Source organism: Cebus imitator, unplaced genomic scaffold (genome assembly GCF_001604975.1).
Source record: "Cebus imitator isolate Cc_AM_T3 unplaced genomic scaffold, Cebus_imitator-1.0 Scaffold1, whole genome shotgun sequence".
Classification (NCBI taxonomy): domain Eukaryota; kingdom Metazoa; phylum Chordata; class Mammalia; order Primates; family Cebidae; genus Cebus; species Cebus imitator.
In genome coordinates, this window is record NW_016107316.1 from 3,857,965 (window position 1) to 3,884,134 (window position 26,170).

The following is a 26,170-nucleotide window of genomic DNA, read 5'->3' on the forward strand; positions in this document are numbered from 1 at the left end:
CTGCTGTCTAGGTATCATGTAAGCTCTATTTCTGCAAAGAAAAATTTTGTACTAGAAAATTGTGAGAGAAGTGAGAGTCAACCTTTTCATGGCCTTTTCAAGCACATGTCCCTAAATCTTGATGGGTGACCAAGCTCCTTCATGGAGAGCTAGACCTTTTTAGCAAGTGGCTCTTATTCCTTTGCTTAGCGGAATACAGCAATGCTTTAGGGTGGTAACCTTTGGCTGGGGATTCTGTTGGCCCAATGGCAGAAACAGTGATTTTTTTCTTCCTCTATATAATCTGGCTTTTTATTTATTCAAGGTGCAGGGCTTAACGCCCTTCTGAGTGAGCACGGTGGTGACTACAGAGTAGGTATCTCAGCTGCAGCTGATGGTTGTCAAGAGGAAATATGGGCTCTGGGTTATTATGCCTTTTCACAATTTTTGAGAGGGAAAAAACCCTCTAAAGTTTAATATATTGGCAAATAATTCAATATTTAAAAAATGGTCTGTGACAAACACACCCAGGCTGCTGCTGATGCCTGCCTGCAAGGACACCAGAGTGTGGTTTCTCCTTTAGGCTCTGGCATCTTTTCCTGGTGGCTCCTTCCTTGGTGAGCCCGTATTCCCGCACAGGGACTTGGGCTGGGCCAGAGATCAGCGGAGTCTCATTCAGTCTGAAATTGGCTTTGTGTCTTCTAGGCCATGAATAACTCTCTGTGCCCAGGGGCTGCTTCTCCCCTTTCCCAGAGTCCACCTGTCTTTGCAGCATCCAGGCCTCAGAGAACTGATCACATTGGTGGTAGCAGCAGAGTGTCCTGCTGTGGGTGTCTCTGTATCTCTTATGACTCCTCATTTATATTTCCCCCCCGGGTCATTCCTCTAAGCTTCAGACTGAGATCGCCAGCTGTGGATCTGAATCTCTTCTTCCAACAGACTTGACTTATCCCAAATGGAGCTCCACTCCAGCTGCCCCCACCAACCTTTGTAATCCATTTGTGTTCCTGTTTTCCCATTCTTCCTAAGCAAATCTGCATATCTTCTTGAGAAAAAAAAAAACCAATGTTTTCCTTGAGTATTTTTTTATGCAACTTCATCTACCAGAAGGATAAAAAATATTCAAAAATACATCCTGAATCCCCCATAACTTCCACTATACAATAAACTCTCACTATCTCTTGCCCAGATTACTGAACTTATCTTGAAACCCGTATCTCTGCTTCTCAAAGAGCCTATTCTCCGTACAATAACCAAAGAGTTCATTTAGCAATTCCGATTAGTTAACAACAACAACAAAAACAAAAACAAAAAAACAAACAAAAAAAACTCTCTTGGCATTCCATTGCTCCCAGGACAGAGCCAAAGTCCTCTACCAGACCTACAGATGCTTTCTGCAATCTGGCCTCCGTCTGCACCAGCAGTCTCCATCCAGTGCCAATCTCTCCTAACTCCCATACCCCTGGCCACACTGGCCTTCGCCAGTGTGCCAGTTTCATTCCTACCCACAGCCTTTGCACCAGCTGCTTCCTCTGTCTCAAGGGCTCCCCAGGCTTTCTTCCTAGTTGCTTCTGCACATGGTCTGGGTCTCAGCTTCAAGCCATCTCCTCAGAGAAGTCTCCCGTGCCCAGCACCTCCCCGGTCACACGCCATATCACTCTCCTTTACTTCTTCAGAGGACTTGTCAATATTTAAGTTATATCAGCTCCCCAAGACTAATTCCAAATATCTGTACACAACCTACATGATCGTAGTTTGACAAATTTATATTGTTTTAAGCCACAGACATTGTAGTGATATGTTTCAGCAGTCATAGGAACTGAATACAATGATGATTTCATTTTTCATGATCATCAGCAATGTTTGAGATTTCCAGGGAATCCGATGCCTAGTCCCTCTGGGGATCAGAATAGGAGGGAAAGAAATGATGATTTTATAGCAGCGCTCCGTACCAGCAGAGATAATACCGTTGTATTCCCATTTTTGGACACAGTGTATGGCACTTGGTACACAGTAATTAGTTATTGAATAAACATGTGGTATCTCCTCTAGGAGCCCTGAAATATTTAAAAGAAACTTTTAAGAGGGCCTGCAATTCCCAAAAGGGCAGGAATTGAGGCAGGCAAATACCACAGGTCCTCAGCAGTTACAGACCAGACCTGAGAACTGTAAATCCCAAAATTCACCAGTAAAAATAAAATGGTAGAATAGATCGAAGATGTCATCCCCAAGTCACATTTCAATCATCAGGCACACATTTCCTTTGCATACCTTTCTAAGAAAAATCTTTTAAATTTTATTCATGCAATTTTTCTTTTTCATGTGAGAGCCGTTTTTCACTCAGAAGCATTTTATCTTTTACAAAATCTGTCGTGTCCCTAGTAATGGTGGCAAATCACAGAGCCATGCAGACCCAAGGCTCGCTCACTATTCAAGCACCTTGGTGGACGCACAGTCTGGGTGATGTTTTGCAAAGTGCAAATGAATACCCACATGGGTGTTTGGACTTTTTTGGGTGTTACATTATGAATCCATGTTTGTAATTATAATTGTGAGCATATTTCGAACCCAAGAAGAATCTGGCTCTGGGAAATATGGACAAAAGTTTGAGAACTCCCCCAAACACCAATAAATCACGTGGGGCACACATCTGACCTCAGAGTGACAGCTAGTGTCTGGAATAGTGCTGGGCTGGCACTGCCTGTAGACTCATGTGAAGGGACAGATGACACACTCATGGATCATCATTGCTGGTTTTGGAGCATACCAATTCTTAGTAGCAATTTTTAGTGGTTCATTAAAAAATAAAAAACCAGGGAAGTTGTGGTGGCTCACGCCTGTAACATACTAGAACTTTGGGAGGCTGAGATGGGCGGATCTCTTGAGCCCAGGAGGTTGAGACAAGCCTGGGAAACATGGTTTTATAGAAAACTCCGTGTCTATAAAAATATACAAAAAAATTGGCCTGGTGTAGGGGTGCATGCCTATAGTCCCAGATACCCTGAATGCTGAGGTGGGAGGGTCACTTGAGCCTGGGAGTTCGAGGCTGCAGTGAGCTGAGATGACACTACAGCACTCCAGCCCGGGTGACAGAGTGAGATCTTGACCAAAATAAATAAATAACAGAAAACTTTTAGTTTTTTCCTCCTACGGATTGTTTTTCTGAGCTTAACTCCTCATTATTCCCTTCCTTGATAGAACCAGGATTTTAGAACCCTTTCAACTTTTCACCAGGGTCTTCTGTCTTTCCTAACCAAAAGAAGTTCACTAAAGATTTAAGAATGGCTTTTTGGGCCGGGGGTGGTGGCTCACACCAGTAATCCCAGTACTTTGGGGGCTGAGGCATGTGGATCACCTGAGGTTGGGAGTTTGAGACCAGCTGGCCAACAAGGTGAAACCCTGTCTCTACTAAAAATACAAAAATTAGATGGGTGTGGTGGTACACATCTGTAATCCCAGCTACTCAAGAAGCTGAGGCAGAATTGCCTGGACCCGGGAGGCAGAGGTTGCAGTGAGCCGAGATCATGCCACCGCACTCCAGCACGGGCGACAAAGTGCGACTCTGTCTCAAAAACAAATAAATAAATAAATACAAATAAGTAAATAAATAGAAAGAATAGCTTTTTGGTTTGCAGTTATTGTTTTGCAACTTTTATCTCGTATCCTCTAGAGGAAATTCTCTTCACTGGCTCTTGAATCAGCTCTGACAGCTCCAAGTGCCAGGACCCTGGGTAATTAGTGGCACTCAGAAGGAAAGTGGCATTTACATCTGATTACCTTTAGAAACTTGCATCTGGGGTTTCCTGCAGAGAAAGCTAGGTTGGATTTCAAAGTCAGTCACTGCCTCATCTTCCAGGATCACTGATTAGAAACAGGCTGTTCCCCAAGGCCATTTCCATTTCTATGGCAGGCTTTGAATAGAACTAATACATTTTAGAAATGCAAATGGGTTTAATTCGAGCAAAGTGAATGACAGGCTAAGCTAGAATCTTACTTTTTACCAGTTGCTTCCTGCAGCAATCTTTCAGGCAGATGTTTTTGGCAAAAGGATAATACCAAGTTCACATAATGATGATAAGCGGTCACAATGCTTGCTTTGCAGCTTCGGAAGTCCCATTTAACAACTGCTCCCAGTACCGCATGAGAAATGACCCGGAGCACAGCCGTCGCACGAGCAGCATGCTCTACAGAAGGTGCATCCACAGATGGCGGCCCAGCCGGCTCCCAATATAGTTTTTAACATAAACGATGAAAATAAAAACCCTAAAGAAAAGCCAACATCAGTACTAGCTCTTTGTGCATGACAAAGTGCTTCACATACATCATTTTATTTTATTAGACTCCTTGTTCTTTTAAGTAAGGCACGAAGGAAGGACACAGATTGTGGGCATTGGGGACACACATCCCGGCTCTGACCAGTGTCAGGACCCAATCCCCTCACAGTGAAGAATTCCAGCAGCGAGAAAGAAATGTCAGGGGGAGTGAGAGAGAGGCCCTCTGTGCCCATCAAAATGTCAGAGACCTTCGAACCAGAGCGACTCCATCTTGAATAGGGGCCGGGTAAAATGAGGCCAAGACCTGCTGGGCTGCATTCCCAGTAGGTTTGGTGTTCTTAGTCACAGGGAGATGGGAGATTGGCACAAGAAACAGGCCATAAAGATCTTGCTGACAAAATAGCGTGTGGTAAAGAAGCCTGCCAAATCCCACCAAAACCAAGATGGCAAGGGAAGTGCTCCCTTTAAAATAGCCAGTCAGAATTAGACTAGACTGTGCAGTCTACCCCTAGCCAATAGCGGAATGACACAGCAGTAGGGGCGACCTCCGTCAGGCATAAGTGCCCCTTCCCTTCCTTGTCCAGGCATGTGCTCGCCATTGCTCCATCTGTGAGCCACACCCTTCTATAGAAGTAAATTGCCTTGCTGAGGAAATTTACATTCGATTGCTACTTCTTTTGTGGCACTGAAAATTCTACTTATAACATTAGCATGCCAAGAGACTCTCACCAGCACCATCACAGTTTACAAATGCCTTGGTAACATCAGGAAGTTACCCTATGGGGTCTAAAAGTGGGAGGAACCGTCCGTTCTGGGAATTGCCCACCTCTTCCTGGAAAACTCATGGACAATCTACCTTCAGTTTAGCATATAATCAAGAAATAACCATAGGCATTTTCAGTCCAGCAGCCCAAGCTGCTGCTCTGCCTATGGAGTAGCCATTCTTTATCATTTACTTTCTTAATAAACTTGCTTTCACTTTATGGACTCCCCAGAAATTATTTCTTGTGTGAGATCCACAACCCTCTTTTGGGGTCAGAATCAGGACTCTCTTCCAGTAACAAACACGCTCCAGCCAGGTGAGCATATATCATTCCTGTATAGAGGACCCTCCAAGGCACTACATTTCCTGGATAAACCTGGACCTTCAAAGGCACCTGATAAAGGTTCAGATAATATGTAGGCTTCAGATATCAAAATATATTTTTTGAGAGCCTTGAATCTAAAGCTTGGTAGGTTGTTAATTATACCATGATTCTAAGTTCCATTATCACCCTACAATTCTTATAAACAGCACTAACTGGTATTGTATGAAAAGAATCAGTAATTAGTATGTGTTGTCAATATCCATGCTATTAATGCTTGCTTTAATCCATATGACACATAATAGTTTATGAAGGATTTTTATATCTGTGGTCTAATTTGAGCTGTACAACCATACCATGAAGTAGGGATTAGAAATCTAACTTTTCAGATGAGGATAGAAACCATGTTGGCTTATCTGTAGACATTGAGAAAGTAATTTGTGCATGTAAGACATGAATCCACATTTTCCTCAAACTCTCCAAATCTTTCATCCCTCCTACTTGGACTCAAACAATAAGACCTTTTATTAAAAAAAAAAAAATTCCTGAGAAATAGTGACGAGGGTGGCCTCTGGAAATTTTGAAAGAATGCTGACAAAAATAAAAAGGGAAAAAGGGATAATAATTTTGAAAGTGCTTTACCCTTAGGAGGAATCCTGTGAGGGAACCACCTCCTATTGTTTTACAAATGAACAGTCTGAGGAATTAGTGACAAAGCCATGATCATAAAGTTAATATGTAATATGTAGCTCAGCACTTAGAACTTTAGAAATTGTGTTCTATTAAACCACATTTGTCTCAAAATAAAGACTGTTACCTTCGATTAGGTTAGAAGGATGAACAAAAGTTTTTATAAATTTGAAAAACAATAAACTGAAACAGAAACAAAAAATACAGTAGTCTAACCTGGACATGGTATTACTCAGAAACACTCCCTCCACGTCTTCCAACCTCACCATTTCTCTCTTATATTCACTCCCAGATACACAAGCTTCTTTGGTTCCTGGATTTAACTCTTTACATACATTCTTATATTGGATTTTGGAATCCAGTTGCTTTTATCTATAATATCATGAGATGAATGTATTAAGAATACATTGACGTTTTCTAACGGTCTATACTTGTATCTGTTTCAAAGCAAACATGAGGGTAAATCTCAATACATGAGATATACAGATGTTCCTAAACAACTGGGTAGATTGTGGGGCCAGGTACAGTAGTTCACGTCTATAATTCCAGCACTTTGAGAGGCCAAGACAGATGGATTATTCCTCGGGCAGTCTCAATTGTCCAGGTCAGGACTTTGAGATGAGCCTGGCCAACATGATGAAAACCCGTTTCTACTAAAAATACAAAAATTAGCTGGGTGTGGTGGCGTGCACCTGTAATCCCAGCTACCTGGGAGGCTGAGGCAGGAGGATCATTTGAATGCAGGAGGTGGAGGTTGCAGTGAGCTGAGATAGCACAACTGTACTCCAGCCTGGGCCACAGATTGAGGCTCTGTCTAAAACAAATACCAAAAAAATGGATAGATTGCAAACATGAACACAGAATTTCCTCATATGTTCATGGTTACATTTTACAAAATGTAGGCAGAACTGTAATTAGTATATACTGTAAAGAATAAAAAATAGCACATGAAAATTATTTTTTTCCCAGACAGAAATCTCTTTACAATTTATCTTATTATTAAAGAATATCAGTTAACCATTAACACATCAAACAATACAGAGGTATCTTCTTTCCTGAGAGAACTATAAGTAACTATTTGGCAAATATACTTTAGCTTTTAGACTTTTTAATGTGGTTAATAACATATATGTGAATACTATATTATTGTCAATAAAAGTGGAGTTATATATACTAGTCTGTGACCTAACTTTTACATTTAACAATAATGAACAAAATCTTCTCATCTATATTTATATATCTTTCTATGTACCCATATACTTATATATACTTTTTGTTTTTTGTTTTTATTTTTTATTTTTGAAAAGGAGTCTTGCTCTGTTGCCCAGGCTGGAGTGTAGTGGTGTGATCTCGGCTCACTGCAACCTCTGCCTCTTGGATTCGGATGATTCTCATGCTTCAAGTTCCTGAGTAGCTGGGACTACAGGCACACGCCGCCATGCCCAACTAATTTTCTTTATTTTAGCAGAAATTTTTCGTATTTTAGCACTGTGTTGTCCAGGCTGGTCTTGAACTCCTGAGCTCAGGCAATCTGCTTGCCTCATCCTCCCAAAGTGCTAGGATTACAGGCATGAGCCACCGCACCTGGCTGATATATATAATTCTATATTTATGTTGTTAAACTAGGTTTAGCCTAAAGCTGCCACCTTACATATTTTAAGTTCTGCCTAAAGGTTTCTCTATACATACTGAACTATAACCTAACTTGGCATGTAAACAGTATGCAACCTACTCTTATACCAATCACTGTGTTTTGGCCACTCAAAGGTGGTCAACTGTTAAAACTGTGCTCAAATAAGCCAGAAGCCAAACTATAACCAATCCAGCTGTGTCTAGCCTTACTTCTGTTTTCTGTATGTCTCTTGCCTTTTCCTGCCATAAATTTTCTTCAACCACACTGTAGCACCAGAATCTCTCTGAACCTATTTTGGTTCAGGGGGCTGCATGATTCACGAATCATGCTCCACTCAATGAAACTCTGTTACATTTAATTTGTCTAAAGTTTTCTTTTAACAATATCTATAAGTCTGTACTCATATATGTGTGTGTTTCTATATATCTTGTCTTTTTACCATGTATATAATATTCTTTAAATGTGCTATAACCTACTTATATCACATGATAGACCATTTGGATGTTTCTAGTGTCTCACTATTAAGGATAATGATGCAATGAATATGCTTTATATATTCATTTGAATAATTATTCAGCTACTTTCTGCATTAGTCAGGGTTGGCCAGAGAAACAGAAGCAATAGGATAGATAGACATTGGCTTAAGCAACTTTGGAGGCTGAGAAGTGCCATGATCTGCCATCCACAAGCTGAAAAACTAGGGAAGCTGGTAGGATAGTTCAGTTCAAGTTCAAATGCCAGAGAGTGAGAAGTGCTGATATCTGAAGACAGGAGAAGGTGGATGTACCGGCTCAAAGAGAATCTGTCTTTCTCCTCCTTTTCCTTCTATGCAGGTTCTCTACAGATTAGAGGATGCCCACTGACATCGGTGAAGGTGGATCTTTTTTTACTGTTTGTTGATTCAAATGCGAATCTCATCTGGAAACGCCTTCACAGATATACCCATAAGTAATGTCTTACCAGCTATCTGGGCATCCCTTAGCCCAGTCAAGTTGACTCATAAAGCTAACCATTACATTGTCTTAGGCAAAAATCCCCCTAAGTGGAATTGCTAGGTTATTTCAGGTTTTGGCACACATTGCTCAATTGCCCTCTGGTAAGACTTTAGAGAAATCAATTGAGCATCAGTAGAATATGTGCTTTCTCCTTCAGAAAATACTGCAATTAAAAATGTAAAAAGATAAAATCAGTCATGAAGATAAATTTAAATATAATATAAATTAAAGCCATGCAGAGCAAGTCTGAGATGGTCAATAGCAAGTTGTAATTGCAATTGTCCAGGCGAGTGATAATAAACACCTGAGGCAGAACTGTGGCAAAAACCCTAGGGAGGGGGCACACATTTAGGTGGGAGGATCAACAGACTGCTGTTGTAAGAAAATGGGGACATGGAGAGTCTTCAAGAAGAAAAAAGAATTTCCCATTTCTTTGAGATATTTTATACACAGGGCCAGGCCTCCAGTATGACCAAAGCCTTGATGTTCATCTCCCTAAGGAGTTTCTCCCTCACCCTTTCTTTCCAGTTAAGACCTCTCTCTTAGGCAAACCCACTGTGAAATCATGATCACCTCCCCAAGGAGTTTCTCCCTAACCTTTTCTTTCCAGTTAAGACGTCTCTCTTCCCAGGCAAACACACTGTGAAATCATGGTCATTTCTTCACCTGGGTTTCAACTTCTTCCTTGTCCCTAGCCTCAGATGTGTGCATCCCCATCCTGGGCCCTTGCATTTTTTGCTTTGTTCTTGAACGAACACCCTCATTCTCATGTTCTCTGCCACAGAGGACTTCCCATTCTCCTTTACTGTGCTTGCAAAATCTCAGTGAGGACCTGTTATGATAACAAGGCAATCAGAGTGTCCATAAATCCTGGGTGTAGGATCATGGTATGTTTGAATCAGTACAAGAATCTTGTCCTTCTAGTTCATTGTTTGAGTATCCACTTGAGGCCAGGCACTCAGCTCTCACTACCTGTCTTATTTCACTTAGTCATCACATGGACTTGGAGCCATTTGTTTATTCAGACAGGCAACACAGGTATATGCACTGGTGTATTCACTAAAAATAGTGTAATGAACACAGCATCAGGATCCTGCCCCTAGGATGATTACATTATGGTGGGTAAAACAGACCCTAAATAAATACATAGATGTGAAATAATTATGGGCAATGGTGACTGTTAGAAATGAAAGTTAATTAAGGTGAGAGCAAAGCGGATGATGAGGAAATGGAGAGAATGAGAGTGGCTGTTTTAGATGGAAAGGTGAGAGAAAGTCTCTCTGAGAGGTGGCCTTGGAGGGATGGCCTTACTAAGGGGAGGGATCAAACTCTCCATAAATCAAGGGAAAAAGCGGAGAAAACAGCATATGTAGAAGTCCTGTGTAGAAAAGAGCTTGGCACGTTTGAAGAAGGGACAGTCAGTGTGTCTAAAGCCGCTGAGCAGAGGAGACAGTGAGCAGACATGTGGTAGGAAGGTGGGCAGGGCAGGGCCCAGGGCCTTGGAGCCATGCCCAGAGCTTCACAGATTTGGCTCTGCTTGTGTTAGGAGGCCACTGGTGAGGGCTAAGTTAGGGAGTGTGCTGATCTGCAATTTACTTATTTTAGCAGATTGCTTGGATTTTATGGGGAGAAAAGATGGGCAGTGGGGCAGTGGGAGGAATAGGGCAAGAGTGTGAACAGCTAATGGTTTCCTGTTGTCAGGCAGGAGTCGATAGTGGCTTATGTTGTGCTCATTTACTAGACGAGGAAATGGTAACTCTTACAGGTTATACTGTTGCCACAGCATCTCTAGCCTTTAAAACAGTCCTAGGATCTCAATGGATACTTTTCTGAATCAAGCTGAAAAAAGAGCCTAAAGTGACTTGCCCAAGTGTCAAACAATAATTAAGGGATAGTCTCGTCATTCAAGGTCAAGGTCAAGTCTGCTTGGCTCTAAGTTCAGGACTCTTTCCTCTGAGTGTGAGTGATGTTTGTAATACAGTACAAGCTGATCTGCATGTTATTTTCCATTAATGATAGAATCTTGATTGATAATATTAATCAAAAAAGAAATGACAGAATATGCTACCTTTTTTTTATCATTGGCTAACTTAATCCTTCATTTTCAGATTCTGGAGATATAACACTTGTTTTAAAAAAAAAATTAAGTGTAATAACCAAGAATAGGCACTTCTAAGAATAGCTGAAACAATAACTAATGTCCTTAATCAAGGAGGACTCAATCTCTAATTTTTAATATTAAAAAACCCAGAGTTAATAGTTAAGTTACTTAATATATTACATTCCAGACACTGTATGCTTTGCATATGTTACAACTAGTCTTTAATAGGAGACTTCAGCTGATACTACTGCCTTCAACTTATTGATTAGAAAAAAATAAGCTCATTGAGTTTAAGTAACTTACCTGTGACTATAAAGCTGCTAAATGTCAAAACAGGAATTATAACTCTGAAATGTCTCTCTATGGGGAAGAGAAGAAATCGGTGGTGGTTTCCAGCAGTCTGGTCCCTTAGGGCTCCTGCCTTTCCTGCCTCACCAAGCCCAGAATTAAAGCCACGTGGAGGTGGACGGCTCAGTGTGGCCAGAGCTGAGCCATCTCATGGAGCCAGCATGGTAGGTGAAAATCCAGGATGGATTGAGGTGTATGCTGTTTGCTTTAAAAATTAGTCACAATTCTATCATGACATTGGTTTGAATTAAAATGAACACAAAGGAAAATAAAATAGACCCAGTTTTTTAAAATCATGCAGTAGGCAAAGAAGATAGATTTGAGTAGGACAGGTGTGGGGTGTGTGTGTAAACAATTTTTATTTTCAGATTGCCTTGTAGACAAAAGCAATGAAACATGAAAGGAAACAAATTATACCCTTTGCAACATAAATTAGTTACCTCTCTTTCTAATACTCCCCTTTTCTTTTTATTTCCTTCCTCTGCACCTTGTAAAATAATTATGTTTTCCATACAAGTATTGTTGTTGTTTTTAATGTGATTGTATTCCGGCAAATAATTGGAAACTCCTTTCAACTGAAAAATTGGGAATATTATCTGAAATCCCCCAGTTTATTAGTTAGGAAGGACAGAATTTTTCTTCTCATCTATCATTCATAGTTTGCTACTGTGAGTTCACAAAGCCAGGAGCTTTCAAAAAGTGGAAAGTAGTATGGGGGAAGTAGGCAGAAAAAGAATGCTGACATTCTGAGAGAGGATTCTAACACCCTGCTGGCCATCTATATGACACTGGTGTAATCATTCTTCTGGTGAGTGAGAAGCAGAAATAAATCAATGCTTTTACTTTGAAAATTTTCTATTACATAGGGAGGGTTGTGAGAACGAGCAAACTGACGTATTTACTTTTCTTAGCAATGGAAGGTCTTTACATTTGCAAAGAAAAGAAAACAATTGAAAGAATGTTAGGGGTTGGAACAGCTCCAAAAGCTTGGCACAGTCATAGCTGGTATATGGAACTAATCATACCGACTCTCTTCTCCCCACAAGTTGGTTTCAACTAAATGATATGCCAGTAAAGAATACGCATGGAAAATTATAAATTACTGTATACATAGAGCAGATTAACTGCATGTGATACTGACAACGAAATTGTTAGTTTTACGAGAAAGCCTCTGGGCATGGTGCCTGTTTCCCTGATATCCTTACATCTGGAATGATATCCCCTCTTCTAACTGCAGGGTCTGGTTACCTCAATGCAGTGTATTACTGGTGAGCTTGACCAGTACCGTAGGCCTGGGCTCCATTATCCTTGTCACCCTTATGGTTTTACTTTTTATCTATCTGATCTTGACTTCATTTTTTGATTTATTTTATTTGAATTGGGTGATGTCGATTCTGAACTAAACCACTCAGTTCTCAATTTGTTCTTTGCTGAGACTGGGCTTTCATTCTGAAAGTCCTTCAGCTTGGGCAGCTGTACCTTGCCCCACAGCTGGGAATAAACTGTACCCTGTCCTTGGCTCCCTTTCCTCCCTAAATGTGGCCGAAGCAGAGAGATAAGACCCCACACTCAGAAATGTCCTATCTAAGTGAGAGTCTCCCATCTCCATCTCATTCATAGTTCTTCTATCCATACCTTTTTCTCCGTGTTTTCACAACCTTGAGATTTGCACGCTGTATTTTCCCATGCTGTCTTGTTTTACCCTAGGCTTGATGTTTGACACTAACTCCGGCTAGAATTTTTTCCCCTATCAACCATTCTTATCGCATGTAATTTTTTTTTTTTTTTTTTTTTTTTTTATGTTTTGGGAAACCACCTTCCTAGTTTAGCTGACCTTCCTAGACCCCAGTCCTGATATTCTCTCCAGGACTAGTAATGGATTTGTCCAGGAGCTCAAGGAAAATATTGTTTTCTGTTCTTTGCGTACTCATGGCCTTAACCTCTTGGGGACCTGGAAACACATGTGTAAATATCAAGTAGACAAAAACTACAGGCTAAATGAGAGATAGTTTTATTACATGCTGCTCCTGTAGGAACTTACTGAGTCCACACGAAAAGTTTGCTTTGTTTGAGTAGCAAGTCTTTACTGATTATTTGATACTAAGGTTGACTTGATATTGGTGCTGTTATTGCAAGGTGGGTTTACAGCAAACTATTTTTAACTGGCGAAGTTTATTCTCATTCTTCTAGTTCAAGTGAAATATAACCATTCTATTACATCCTGGGTTTATCCTCCCCTGCTGGAATCGTTTCTCCCTTTCTTAACTATATTATTTATATTTATCTCTAGTCTTTATTTTTTTTTCTGCCTTGTATCACCATTAATTGGATAAATGTCAGTCATCAGGCTGAGATTATCATCTGTAGAATGGAGATAATAGTATCTACTTCATAGAATTGATGTAAAGCTTAAAGACACAACTATGTATTCAACATTTTAGTTTGTATAATGACCATTATTGTTATTTAAGATGCAAAATAAATTTTATCTATATCTCTATAAATCACCCTGTTCCTAGTGGCATTCAAAGTTTTTTATATGAATGACTATTTGCCAAAATCAATTTACTGGAGTATTCATTATTCAAAACTACCAAAGGGTTGAAAAACTCTTTTGAGATTATTTCTTTTACTCATTTAGTTACAATTAATTTTACTATAACTAGATTATGGACAAGTAAATTAGGGAAGCTGTTAGTGCTAGGGTTAAGAAAGATTTTCTCCTATTAAATGAGAAATCAATATGGACATCAATTTATTCTTATGTCTCTAGCATACAACATAATAAATATCAACACATGATGGTTTCTTGAATAAAAGTGAAAAACTTGCTTCACTAATTTGGGGTGTAAAAGAGAGGACATTTATTTTAATATAAAAATTAAATCTCCAAGCCCCCACCTTGCCAACCACAAGTATCTTTCTCTTGTTCCAGAGTATCCCTACCTAACTCTCTTTGTGACAGTTCCATTTCATGAATCCCAGACATCCTTTCTTCATCCATGGACTTTGTCTTGGCTGGCTGAGTGCCGAGATAGAATATAGGGAAAAAGCCCTTGAAGGAACCCATTCTCTTTAACTGTTTTGCTGTCACCATTGGTCTATCTGAATCCAGTGCCTGCCTTGTCTGATATCTTTGATTGCCTGGACACACCTCCACACAAATCTGGTGGCCCAAATACTGAGTGCTTCAACGGCAGGGGCAACTGCCACCCTCAGTGGGTTAGCAGAAGGTGCAGGGGGAGAAGGCAGTATCTCTGCATCCCAGGGACTTGCTTTAGCGATGGTTGTTCCCATCTGACATCTCCATCTCACCTCTATAGCTCCACAGCTCTTCCGGTTTTCGTGTTCACAAATGATCACATGGCATTGGTGGCCACACCCAGTGCAGGTATGCCTGAGTCAGGAGGGCTTCCAGCCTTTTTGCACACAGCCCTTTCCCATAATTTTGTTTTGTCTTGGCAGTGAATGAGGAAGTTCCTCCATCTTTCAATCGTAAGGCCAGTCTCATTTCTTGACCAGGGTTATTTATATGTCTTTTAGGGTGAAAACTTCTCCTTGTCAAAAATGAACAAATAAATGAAACCTATCAGGGTAGTTAAGCAGTTACCTTATAATCTATCACTAAAATCACAGGATCATGAATGCTCATTCATTAGGATATGAATTCATAGGTTTAACCAATAAGCCCTGCACTATGACTTTAAAGAACAAATTGAACAAAACGACATATTTTTATGCATTGGCAACTTGGCACACCATTGAGAAATTGTGTATAATTTTACCTATTATATTTCCCGTGTTCTTTTTAATTATTTGTGCATCTTTACATGCTTTCATTGGGAATATTTATTTTGGTTTATGTTTCTAAGCTTAGGGTTTGCTTTAAATCTGCACAGAACATAACTTTTACAAGAGCTTTAATCCTGACTTCAGGATTTCTATCAAATGATGGCAATTTAATGTCATGAGGTAGCAAAAATTATGCTCACATTACGTAAGAGTAATTTAAAATAAGTTTAGAGTCTAACATGGTGAAAACAAAATCAAAATAAGTAAAATAGGAATAACTATCTGAAATGAACATAAAATTAAAATACATTTTAGTAAAAGAACTTAGAAAATGGAAAAACTACTTTAACATAGATTAAAAAAATCAATGGAGAGTTGCCAAGAAGTCATCATCATTCAAAGTTGTGATTCTCAGCTTTTATTTTTGAAATTTTTTATTTTATATGAAAATTAGATATGTCATAACATTTTTAGAAAAGTGGAAGCTAGCATAATTGAAGTTGAAGGTAAATTAGAATTAGGAAAGAAAAAGTATGAAAAAAACTCTATAGCAACATAAAAGATACGCATGATTGTTTTAAAAGTAAATTAAATGCTGAGGCACAGATGCCAATGCTTAAAAAGATTCATACAAAGCTTGAATACTGGATCATTGTGTTCAAAAATTAACATTATGTGAAGAAAGTTTTGACTGAGAACACTTGTCATTTTGGTCAATTTATTTTTGACAAATTTACTCTTTAATTATCATCAGCTTTCAGAAAAACATGTCGATCTTACCACAGAGCTCAGCCTGGTAATAACCACAAACAGCACAGACAGCTTCCAAGGGGTATTAGACCAATACAGGCACTGGTGTCTTATAGACCCTGGGAGACCATAGGACTGTTACCCAGGGCAAATTCTGTAATCTTTCAGAGCTCTGTTTCTTCTTGGAAAATGGGGGAAATTACACAAGATGACCTATTTAAAAATAATGCATAAACAAAAAGCTTTATTGGAACAAATGTACAGGATGATTACAGTATGGTATTTATTTTTACCATTATTACTGTAATGGGTGAATCCTATTCCAATCTTACTTTAAAATACAACATATTTTAAGGCAAGAAATACATTCTAGTCACTGCTAATACAAACAGGACAGGCATATAGTACTCAAAGGAATCTCAGTGGAATTTCTAAACTCTCTGTAGTTGAGCATCATCTCCTAGTTAGCTCTCTGTTCAATGTCATTAGTTCTATAAATGACCCCTGTGTACCTATCGCTACAATGCTTGATTAAAGTGGCTCTTCCACTCATTCTTGGACTCATTCATTGACTCATCCATTTATTCATTTGCTTAACAAAGTTTGGTGAATGTCTGCATCGACCAGACAGTGAGCTAGGTGCTGTGGATTCCGAGATAAAGTTAATAGTTCCCACACTTATGGAGCTCACAATTACTAGAGCAGCAAATGAAGAAATAGAGTTCTGGGATGCAATGCAGCAAGCGGGGTGGTGACAGCCAACACAGAACCTCATAGCTGAGAGAGCAGCAGCATTTAACTCCGCTGTAAAGATCAGTGAAGATTCTTACATGAGATGAGAACTAGACATCTGAATAATAAAGAAATGTTAGCTTGGGAAAGAAGGAGGGGTGAGGAGAGGAAAAAGCACTTTTTCTAATTAGTAACATGCAAAGCATCTCCTGCCAGTTTAGTCTCATTGTTAGTTAAATTGCCTCTAAGGCAAAAGTATTTTGTTCTGTGTTTGCAAAGCGATGGGTGGCTTTGGAGACACAGAAAACAGCTCTTCCGTTGATCAATTCTTTTGCGCGCTGCCCAGTTAATAATTTGTGTTCATTCTCAAAGCAGCTCATAAATATATTACCACTTCAGGCACACTGTTCCTAAATGCATAAATGAAAAATGATCTGCGCTTCCTTCCTTACTGTGAATATTTTAAGTCACAACATTAATATACTCATTTCTCTTTCACAAGCTCCAAAGTGAGCATTGAAAATAATGGGTTTTGCCTTATTGATTTCAGAGAGACTACAGAAATGCAGAAAGATCGAGATTTTGAAACATACACACACAACCAAATAAAAGACATTTTTGCCTCTTGTGAAATGCTGTATTTTAATCTGAAATTTCATATGTAATGACAACGTTGTGTTTGCTTATATTAAAAAGAGAAATGCATACGTCTGCCCAACTGTAGTCAGGTTGAAACTGGGTCTCAAAGTGTGCTCAGTAAGTGTCACTGAAGAAAAAAAGCAGCACGAAGAAGCTACAACCATTTTAGAAAGAACATTGGAATTGGAGACAAAGCTACTAATGCTTCCAAGGTTTTGAAAATAAAAGAGAAAGGGAGAGAATGGAAGTGAATATTTATTGAGCACTTACTATGTACCTGAAGCTTCGTGGGAGGTACTGTTATTGACATTTTACAGATGAGAGAGCCAGGGCTCAAAAATGAGAAAGAACTTGCCCTGGATCACAGATTTTATAATTGCCAGGGCTGGAATTGAGTCTCCAGTGTGGCAGACTCTAGAGCTTAGGCAGTTTTTGTCATCCCATTTCATTGTGTTAAAAAGACGAAGGAGTCGGGTAGAAACATATTTTGAAGAGGAGGGGAGAACAGGCATTTATACCAAAGAGCCACAATCCTTTCTGCTAAATAGGAGGCAAGTGCTGTTGAGAGTGAGAGGAGAGAGAGTGGGGAGGCAGAAATCACTGTTCTTCTGGACATCGGGTGAGAGAAATGATGAGCCTCTGATGCTATTCGCATATTCATTTTGCTAAAGAAAAAATAAAAGGCAAAAAGCCATTTCTTTTAGAACATGAGTTTTGATTTTGGTTTGACAAATGTGGTCACCATAGGACAACTTTCTCTGTTGGAGAGTCATCAACAGATGGGTTAGTCATCCAGTACCCTCCTACCCGCAGTGCTTTGTGTGTGCATGTATGTAGGTGAGCGGGAACGTGCATGTATATATGTGTGTGTCCATATGAGACAGCGTATGTTTCTTCAAATAGCACCACCTCAACAGTGCTTGAAAACTTAACTGATAACCCCTTTCTTTGCATAAGTTCTTTTTTTTTTTTTTTTTTTTTTTTTTTTTTTTTTTTTTTTTTTTTTTTTTTTTTTTTTTTTTTTTTTTTTGAGATGGAGTTTCGCTCTTGTTACCCAGGCTGGAGTGCAATGGCGCGATCTCGGCTCACCGCAACCTCCGCCTCCTGGGTTCAGGCAATTCTCCTGCCTCAGCCTCCTGAGTAGCTGGGATTACAGGCACGCACCACCATGCCCAGCTAATTTTGTATTTTTAGTAGAGACAGGGTTTCACCGTGTTGACCAGGATGGTCTCGATCTCTTGACCTCGTGATCCACCCGCCTCGGCCTCCCAAAGTGCTGGGATTACAGGCTTGAGCCACCGCGCCCGGCTCTTTGCATAAGTTCTTGCCCCTTCGTCACCTATAAAGCCTGTAGGTCAGTTCAGTGTTCTATTTCTTTTAACCAACTGTCTCCTTACAAAGCAGTGAAATCATCACTCTTTTATAATAGTGGATAATGACCTCATGAATTTGTCTCTCAAGGAGAATTATATTTTACTTGCAAACCTCTAGAGGCCCTGATACAAAGATATGAATCTCTAAGCTAGGGGAAGGAAGAGCTGCGCCAATGAAAATAAAGGGGGCCTGTCCTGGAAGCCCTCAAATAACATCGTGGAGGTGGAAATAAATACAAACCAGAAAGAGACTGCATGGCCAAGGCTCGCCAGCATGGCTAAAAATCTACTCCAGAATTTCCAATGTGAAGATAAATTCCCTTGGACCAGCCTATTCAAGCATTCTTCATGACAGTACACCTTAGAGTGAAATTACATTTTAAGCCACTAACCCTGAAAATGTTATCATTTGGACAGGGAGGAAGTGAGAAGGCCAAACTGCTCACTTTCTCTGATTTTACCATGAGCCAGCCTGGCTCAGAAGACTGTTGAGACTGGGCCTCGTCAATGTCATGCTGTCTTATTACCGTATAAATAAATATTTCAAGAGATAGTAGAGCGTGTGGATAAATATGTGTGTGTACATTAATGTATATATAAGTGTGTAACTGCTTTATTACTATATATAATGTGTGTATATATGTGTATATATCTTGTGTGTACATATGTATATATACATATTAGTGTGTAACTCAGCCTTATTACTATATACTTTATATATATTACTATATATAGTATGTGTGCATATTAGTGTGTGTATATATTATTATATGTACATGTATGTGTATATATGTGTATATGTATACATGTATATACATATATATACATACATGTAGTAAGCAATACATTCAACTTCCATATCCAATGGAGAGGGGTTCATCATTCTTGGGTGCTATCTTCTTGGTTTCTTTGTGCTTACAGAGACAGTTTCTAAAGTCTGCCTTTAGAGATAGTGTGGTATGGTTTGTAGAGCATGGCATTTGGTTCAGTCAAGGGTTCTGCCACTTCCTGCAGGCTGATTTTCATCCCCACTGTTACTACCCCATGGCCAAGGTCAAACCTTTGTTACTGCTTTCCTGAACTTCTACCTGGTCTGCTTGCCTCTGCGTGCCTACTCTCTGATTTAGTCATTCCTTGTTGCTGAACAATTTATCTGGCCCATGTGTCTTGTCGCTTTAGTGCCCTACTTAAACTTTTTTTGGCAATGCTTATTCACTTGAAAAATAAAATGTGAATCCAGCAGACAGCCCTCTATGGTCTGGTCCAGACTCCTTCTCCAAGCAACGCTCCCACCTCACTGCTGCAGCACAGCAGGCCCTGAGTAGGTCATGATGCTCTATACCCCTGCACTGTATTTGCTAGTTGTGCTTAGCGTTCAGCTTCTCTATTTTCCTTTGGGAGAATGAGAACTTTCCTGACTTTCTAGTACCCACCTTCTGGCTTCCTGTTCCCATTTTGATGAGCTCATTTTGGCTTTAGGCTATGCCTTGCACACACCTCCACTGTGGTCACTTTTGTCCCTTGCTGTACTGCAATGATCTACTTACTTGAGTGCCTCTCTGCACTGGCAGTGAACTCCCAGGTGGCAAGGACTGTAATGTGTGTCCTCCAGATGCAAGCACTGGCATAGAGTCTGGAGCAGGACAGTTATTCAGACTGTGTTTATTAAATGAATGGTATTACCTAGGCTTTCTTACTCTAAAAATGCAAATTTGTAAAGTAGAAATGATAATAATACCCAGCTCATGGAGTTGCTGTGAGGATAGAATAGAAACGTGAGGAAAAGAACTTTTCCAACTATGATGATCATCACACATCCTAGTAATTATTATGATGTTAACCTAAGTCATGGGAATCAAACTTTTTCTCTATCTAATGGGATTAAAGACTCCACAGACTCTACTCAAAGCCAGAAATTGGACTTGTTCTAAGGATTCCGGTAATATACAATGCTCAGTGTAATTATTGGAATCTCTACCTGCTGATTAGGCCCACACTGCTTTTTAATTACCTTAGCTTCAGGGGGAAAGAAAAGGTACATTAAGAAATAAAAGCCTCCTAACAGCTTGTTATAGCATTATTTGTTCACAACTACTAGCAAATGTATTTTGCCGAATGCTTCAAATCCAGTTTTTAGAGTAAGCTGAAGCTAGTAATCATTTCATAAATATTAATGGAGAATATGCAAGTGGAAAGTTAAATTAAAATGCTACCAAATGGCTAGCAGGCAGCAGAAAATGAGCAGGAATCTCTAATCAGTGGAATTCATGGTTGTATAACTTTTATCCTCCTATTAGAGTGCAAAGCAGAAGTTGATTTTTCTCCCACTTAAAATCAGTTCATGTTGAAGAGAAAATGCAAATAAGCTGAGTAGCTGAAGGCTTCCAGAAACAGCAATTCTACATGGCAAGTCAGCCTTCCTTGGTCTCAGCTGACTGCAAATGGCTGGACATGGGAAGATACTTCATAACCTCGGTCTTCTCTTTGGGTTGGTTGGCAAGGACTCTACAAGAGTTTGGGGAAAGGAGAGAACAAACGTGTGAATGTATCTCACATTCACTCACCTTCAGTTTATCATTTTTCTCTTCTGGAGTATGTATGTACCTGCAACCAGCATGTTGAAAATATGATGGATTTTAGAGATTTTAAACTGGGAGAGAGGAAGAGTATGGAGCTCTTATTAGTTGGGCCCAGTGTTGCTGGAACAGCTAATTTTAGATTATTTTTTATTATTAGCAGTAGATGCCTTTGTCCCACATTGCATCCATTCATCCATCCCTCCATCCCCCATCCATCCAACAAATGGTTCACTGAGCATATAGCTACAGTGATCCAGGCTCTAGGCTGTGCATTGGGAATAAATAGTTGTTTAATATGTGGTCACATTGGTTCTTCTCTCACAGATTTCACATCTAGTATGATAGCTTCATCATGGCTGTGTTAGGAGATTGAAGGATTTAGTGGATGTAATGCAGTTAGATTTTTTTTTTTTTCATAGACCGTGTCTCACTCTGTCACCCAGGCTGGCACACAATGAGATGATCATAGTACATTGCTGCCTCAAACTCTGGGGCCCAAGCGATCCCCCCATCTCAGCCACCCAAGTAACTGGGACTACCGGTTTGCGCCACCACACTGGGCTAACATTTTATTATTAGTTTTTTGTAGACATAAGGCCTTGCTGTGAGGCCCAGGCTGGTCTTGAACTACTAGCTGCAGGTGACCCTCTTACCTCAGCCTTTCAAAGTGCTGGGTTTAAGGTGTGAGCACTTTGAAAGCACCATGTGATGGACGGGGCAGAGCAATTGTTGGAGATGAAGATGGGATGAAGATGGATGAACTGCAAAGACTCAGACACTGATTGGTTTCGTATGCCAGGCATGTTTTTCTCATGAGAAAAGAGGAGTGGTTGAAGAGTGGAAAGCAGGAGGGCGAGGTGTCCTCCACGTGTCCTCTAATGACCCTCGTGCCTTATGCCTGTTGATGAGGATGGGTTTGAGATGACAGAGGCTGGAGGGCTCTACCTCATGGAAGGCTGTGGAGTTAGATGAGGACATAGAAGCCAGTGGGCTGCACCAGGGGACTAATGTGACGGACTGAGGATGAGTCTATGAGATTTTGGGGAAGGGGAAATGGACATCTTGGTAACTCATTGGGAATACAGGCAGTGGAGGAAAATATGGAGCCTCAGTTGCTGCAGAGGTTTCTAGAATGGATGACTGGTAGACAGTTGAGCTTTAAGTGAGAAAACTGAAAGTAAAAGAGAGGCACGTTTTGGTGGAAAGACTATGTTCACAGCCCTCATAAGAACTGGATCATTAAATAAGGAATACGATCAGTGGATTCTAACTCTGCCAAACCAGGACGTGATCCTTCCTGGACTTCCATTTCCAGACTCATCAAATGAACACACACCATCCTAATCCAAAGGGTTTTTGAGAAAGTAACAAGAATAAAGCACATGGGAGCCCAGGGCTTGGCATGACGGGACTTCATATGTGCTGGTGAATCTGAATCTGAAGAATCATAAAGATTTCCTATTGCCTGATTTGTTCATTTTGGGAAACTCATGCAAAAGGAAAAGAGTTATTCATATCCTTCTTCATGTGTGCACTCACTTGTTCATTTATTCATTCACTCATCCATTTAGCAAGAATGTATTGAAGGCTTTCTGTGTCAGGTGCCATGACAGCGAAGCTTCACTTTGATCAGACAAGGATTCCTTTGGGTGCTTCTTGGATGCTGTGCCCAACCCCTTGTCAAAGTTACTTGGATCATATCTGTAATCTTGCTCCAGAGAAAGGGTAAAACCGAGAGGTCCCTTGGGATCCCACAGGCCCTGCATGACCCTTCCCTTCATGTGGCCATGACACAGCATACTGTGTGGTGACTGGTGAGCTAGCATTTCTTCTCATGCTGAATAAAGTTAATGGGTAGACAAATTATAATTAATGATAATACAAGTTATGCTAAAATTGACTGAACTTTTTTTTTTTTTTTTTAAGAAGGGGTTTCACCATGTTGGTCAGGCTGGTCTTGAACTCCCGACCTCAGGTGATCCGCCCGCCTTGGCCTCCAAAGTGCTTGGATTACAGGCATGAGCCACCACACCCAGCCCTGAGCATTTTCTAATGAATTGTACTTCACATTGACCATCTCAATTAATTCCATATGGTAAGTTAATTTTTCCCCCAGCTTTATTAAGATATAATTGACCAATCAGAATGGTATATATTGTTCAGTGTGATGTTTTAATACATGGATACCCTGTGGACTGATTAAATCAAGCTGATGAACATATCCATCACCTCACATACTTATCACTTGTGTGTGTGTGTGTGTGAGAGAAAGAGAGAGAGAGAGAGAGAGAAACATTTAAGATCTGCTCTCTTAGGAGGTAGGTCTAGTTTTTCTTAGTTTATAGATGAGGAAACTGAGGCTAAAAGACGTTAACTATTTTGGTTAAAACCTCATAGGAGCTGTGATGGGAACCCAGGTTTGTGTGAGTGCAACTACTATTACGTTATCTGACAGTGTCTTATAATTCAGTAAAATACTAAGTAAGCAGATTGTCCATGTTTCCATGTGTTTAGAGGGAAACGTTGTCTTGACCTCCCTGGTCAGGGTCCGTGTCTTTTTCTGTACTTGCATTCTCTCCATGCATCTTTTTCAGGGAACATCACTCTGTTCTGTCGTTCAAATGACTCACTTCTCTGTATCCCTCTTTAGACTATGAGCTGATGGAAGGCAGGGGCCACATTGTATGGCCTCATATGTCTCAGTGACACTGCTAATTATATGCCAAATGTATGTATGTACATATGAACTACAGATGATAAACTTTTCTAGCACACAGCAAAATCTTTCTGCTTTTGGGATAATTAAGAACTTTTATAGATGATTATATTTTAATTGATGTAAAGTTACCTATTCAAGTTTCAAAAATCTCAAAGACCTTCTGGTCTGAAAAGGCTTCCGATGCATGATTATGAATTCCTTTATGCTTCCACATCAGTGCCTATACTGCTCCATTATTTATTTTAAAGAATTATAATTCTCTGTCCATCTCATTCCGTATGTCTTGGGTCCAGAACCCTTTAAATTTTATTCATGTCATTTTATTTTCTTGTTTAGCACTCTTGGCTAAATATATTGGATTCTGTTACAGCTTCTCCATCACTTTCTAAAAATGGAATGTTAAGAACTCTACCGGGTCATGATATCCAATGGCCAAAACTTGATTCTCAAGCACCTGATAAATTTAAGCCTGTGAAGTTAAGAGAAAAATCATCCAGAGCGTTGTTTGGAAAGTTAGACAAGCTCAGTAAACACAGAAACAAGACATTTCTAGCCAGCCTGCCAAGGCCAGGAGTTTGAAGCATAGTCCCTGTGTCCTGAACAAGAGAGCAGGAGGGGATAGAGAATCCAGGGCTTTGAACAGAGGAGGCTCGTGTTGACACCCCAGCGCCTGACCCTACCAACAGTAATTTTAGGCACACCACTTAACTTCTCTGTACTGCGCATTTGTTTCAATTTGCTTGCCATTCCTTTTTTTTAAATGGCTTGATTTTTTTTTTCTTAAAGGTTTTTGAAATAATTTCAATGTTACAGAAAAGTTTCAGAAAACATACAAAACAATTTTTCTCTAAAACATTGGAAAGTAATTTGCCAATATTGGAAAGAGCCAAATAATGATGTTCAATGATCTTGGAATATTTTATTGTGTTTTCTATAAACCAAGGCATTCTTTATAGAAATACAATCTAGCCATCAAAAAATTTAGCATTGATGTATTGCTACCATCTAATTTTCAGATACAATTCAAGTTTTACCAGTTTTTCCCAAGGTGTCATTTAATGCAAATGGATTTAGTTCGGAAGTACCTGCTGTGTTGAGCTCTGTCTTCTTCAATTGGGAACAGCTCTTAAGTCTTTCCTCCACCTCCCACACTTTGAAACTTTGAAGATCGCAGGAGAAAGATTTGATTGAAGGTCTGTCAATTTGGGTTTGTCTGATCTTTTCTCATGACTGGATTCATGTTATGCAGTCTTTGGCAGGCCCAAATGACTGCCTAGTTTGCAGGGCCTGTTGTAAAGTGAGTGTGGGGATCCTTCCTTGTTCAAAAATGAGGGGAAAAAGTGCTAGTAAAGGCACTAGAATATAAAGCTTTTGCTTTTCTTCCATAGTCTCTCTTGGTCTGTCATGGTGTTTATTATTATTATTATTTTTGAGATGGAGTCTTGCTTTGTCACCCATGCTGGAGTGCAGTGGTGCGATCTCAGATCACTGCAACATCCACCTCCTGGGTTCCTGTGATTCTCCTGCCTCAGCCTCCCAAGTAGCTGGGATTATAGACGTGGGCCACCATGCCCAGCTAATTTTTGTGTTTTTAGTAGAGATAGGGTTTCACTATGTTGGCCAGGCTAGTCTTGAACTCCTGACCTCATGATCCACCTGACTCAGCCTCCCAAAGTGCTGGGATTACAGGTGTGAGCTACTGCACCTTCGTGTTTATTATTTGCTATTTAACATTACACTCCCTCTGACTCCTGGATACTTGTGGGGTGAAAGAAGATAATACAGGCTCCTGGAGGCACCACCCTGAAACTTAGGGCACTGGCATGCATATCTCTAGCCACCACCTCTTGTCTTCCCACTAACCCAACATCCCATTCCACAGTGTACAAGTGAGCCCTCAAGGGTGACATCTGCACAGGGCACTTGAATGAGGGATGGTGAGAGGCTTCATGTCCACTGAACACTCACCAAATGCACCATAGCACTGCCCAGTTTTGGGTGCATAGTAGGCATTTAACAAATATTGGCTTTCTTCCTTAGAGTGAGTAGATCTGGAAGGTATCTTCACAAGCCCAAACTTCCCCTGTAAAAAGCAGGAGTTGAGGCCCAAGGAGGTGAAATGGCTTGTAGGTCTGGAGCTCCTGACTCCAAGTCGGCAATGTTGAGCTCTGTTCTCTGCCTTTCTCAGGTGTTGGTCCTCTGAAATAGTTTAGAAAGTGAATTCCATGGTGCTTGGAGTAAAAATAAAAATGATATACCAGAGGCCACCGATGAGACATTTGAGCCTTCTATATAGATATTCCTGCAATGCAGCTATTCATTACTCACTCACCTAATGCCCCTGCTGTGTTAGAATGCAGAGCATCCAAAAATCTGAGCACGTGTCCTGCTCACAATCTATCAGTGCGAGAGCAAGGAACTCATAGTGACTTAGGCTAGGCATTTATCATTTTACTTTTAGTTTTTCTGGCAGTCAGGGAA

General features: G+C 40.1%; 1 protein-coding gene across 1 annotated transcript in view; it reads left to right on the plus strand.

Moving 5' to 3' along the window:
* LOC108301498 (cAMP and cAMP-inhibited cGMP 3',5'-cyclic phosphodiesterase 10A-like) overlaps positions 1 to 26,170 on the plus strand; it is a 77,255-nt gene that overhangs the window by 16,294 nt on the left and 34,791 nt on the right. The window contains 1 exon segment of the mRNA XM_017524644.2: positions 4,082 to 4,172. Within this exon segment, the coding sequence (XP_017380133.1) occupies positions 4,082 to 4,172 (91 nt within the window).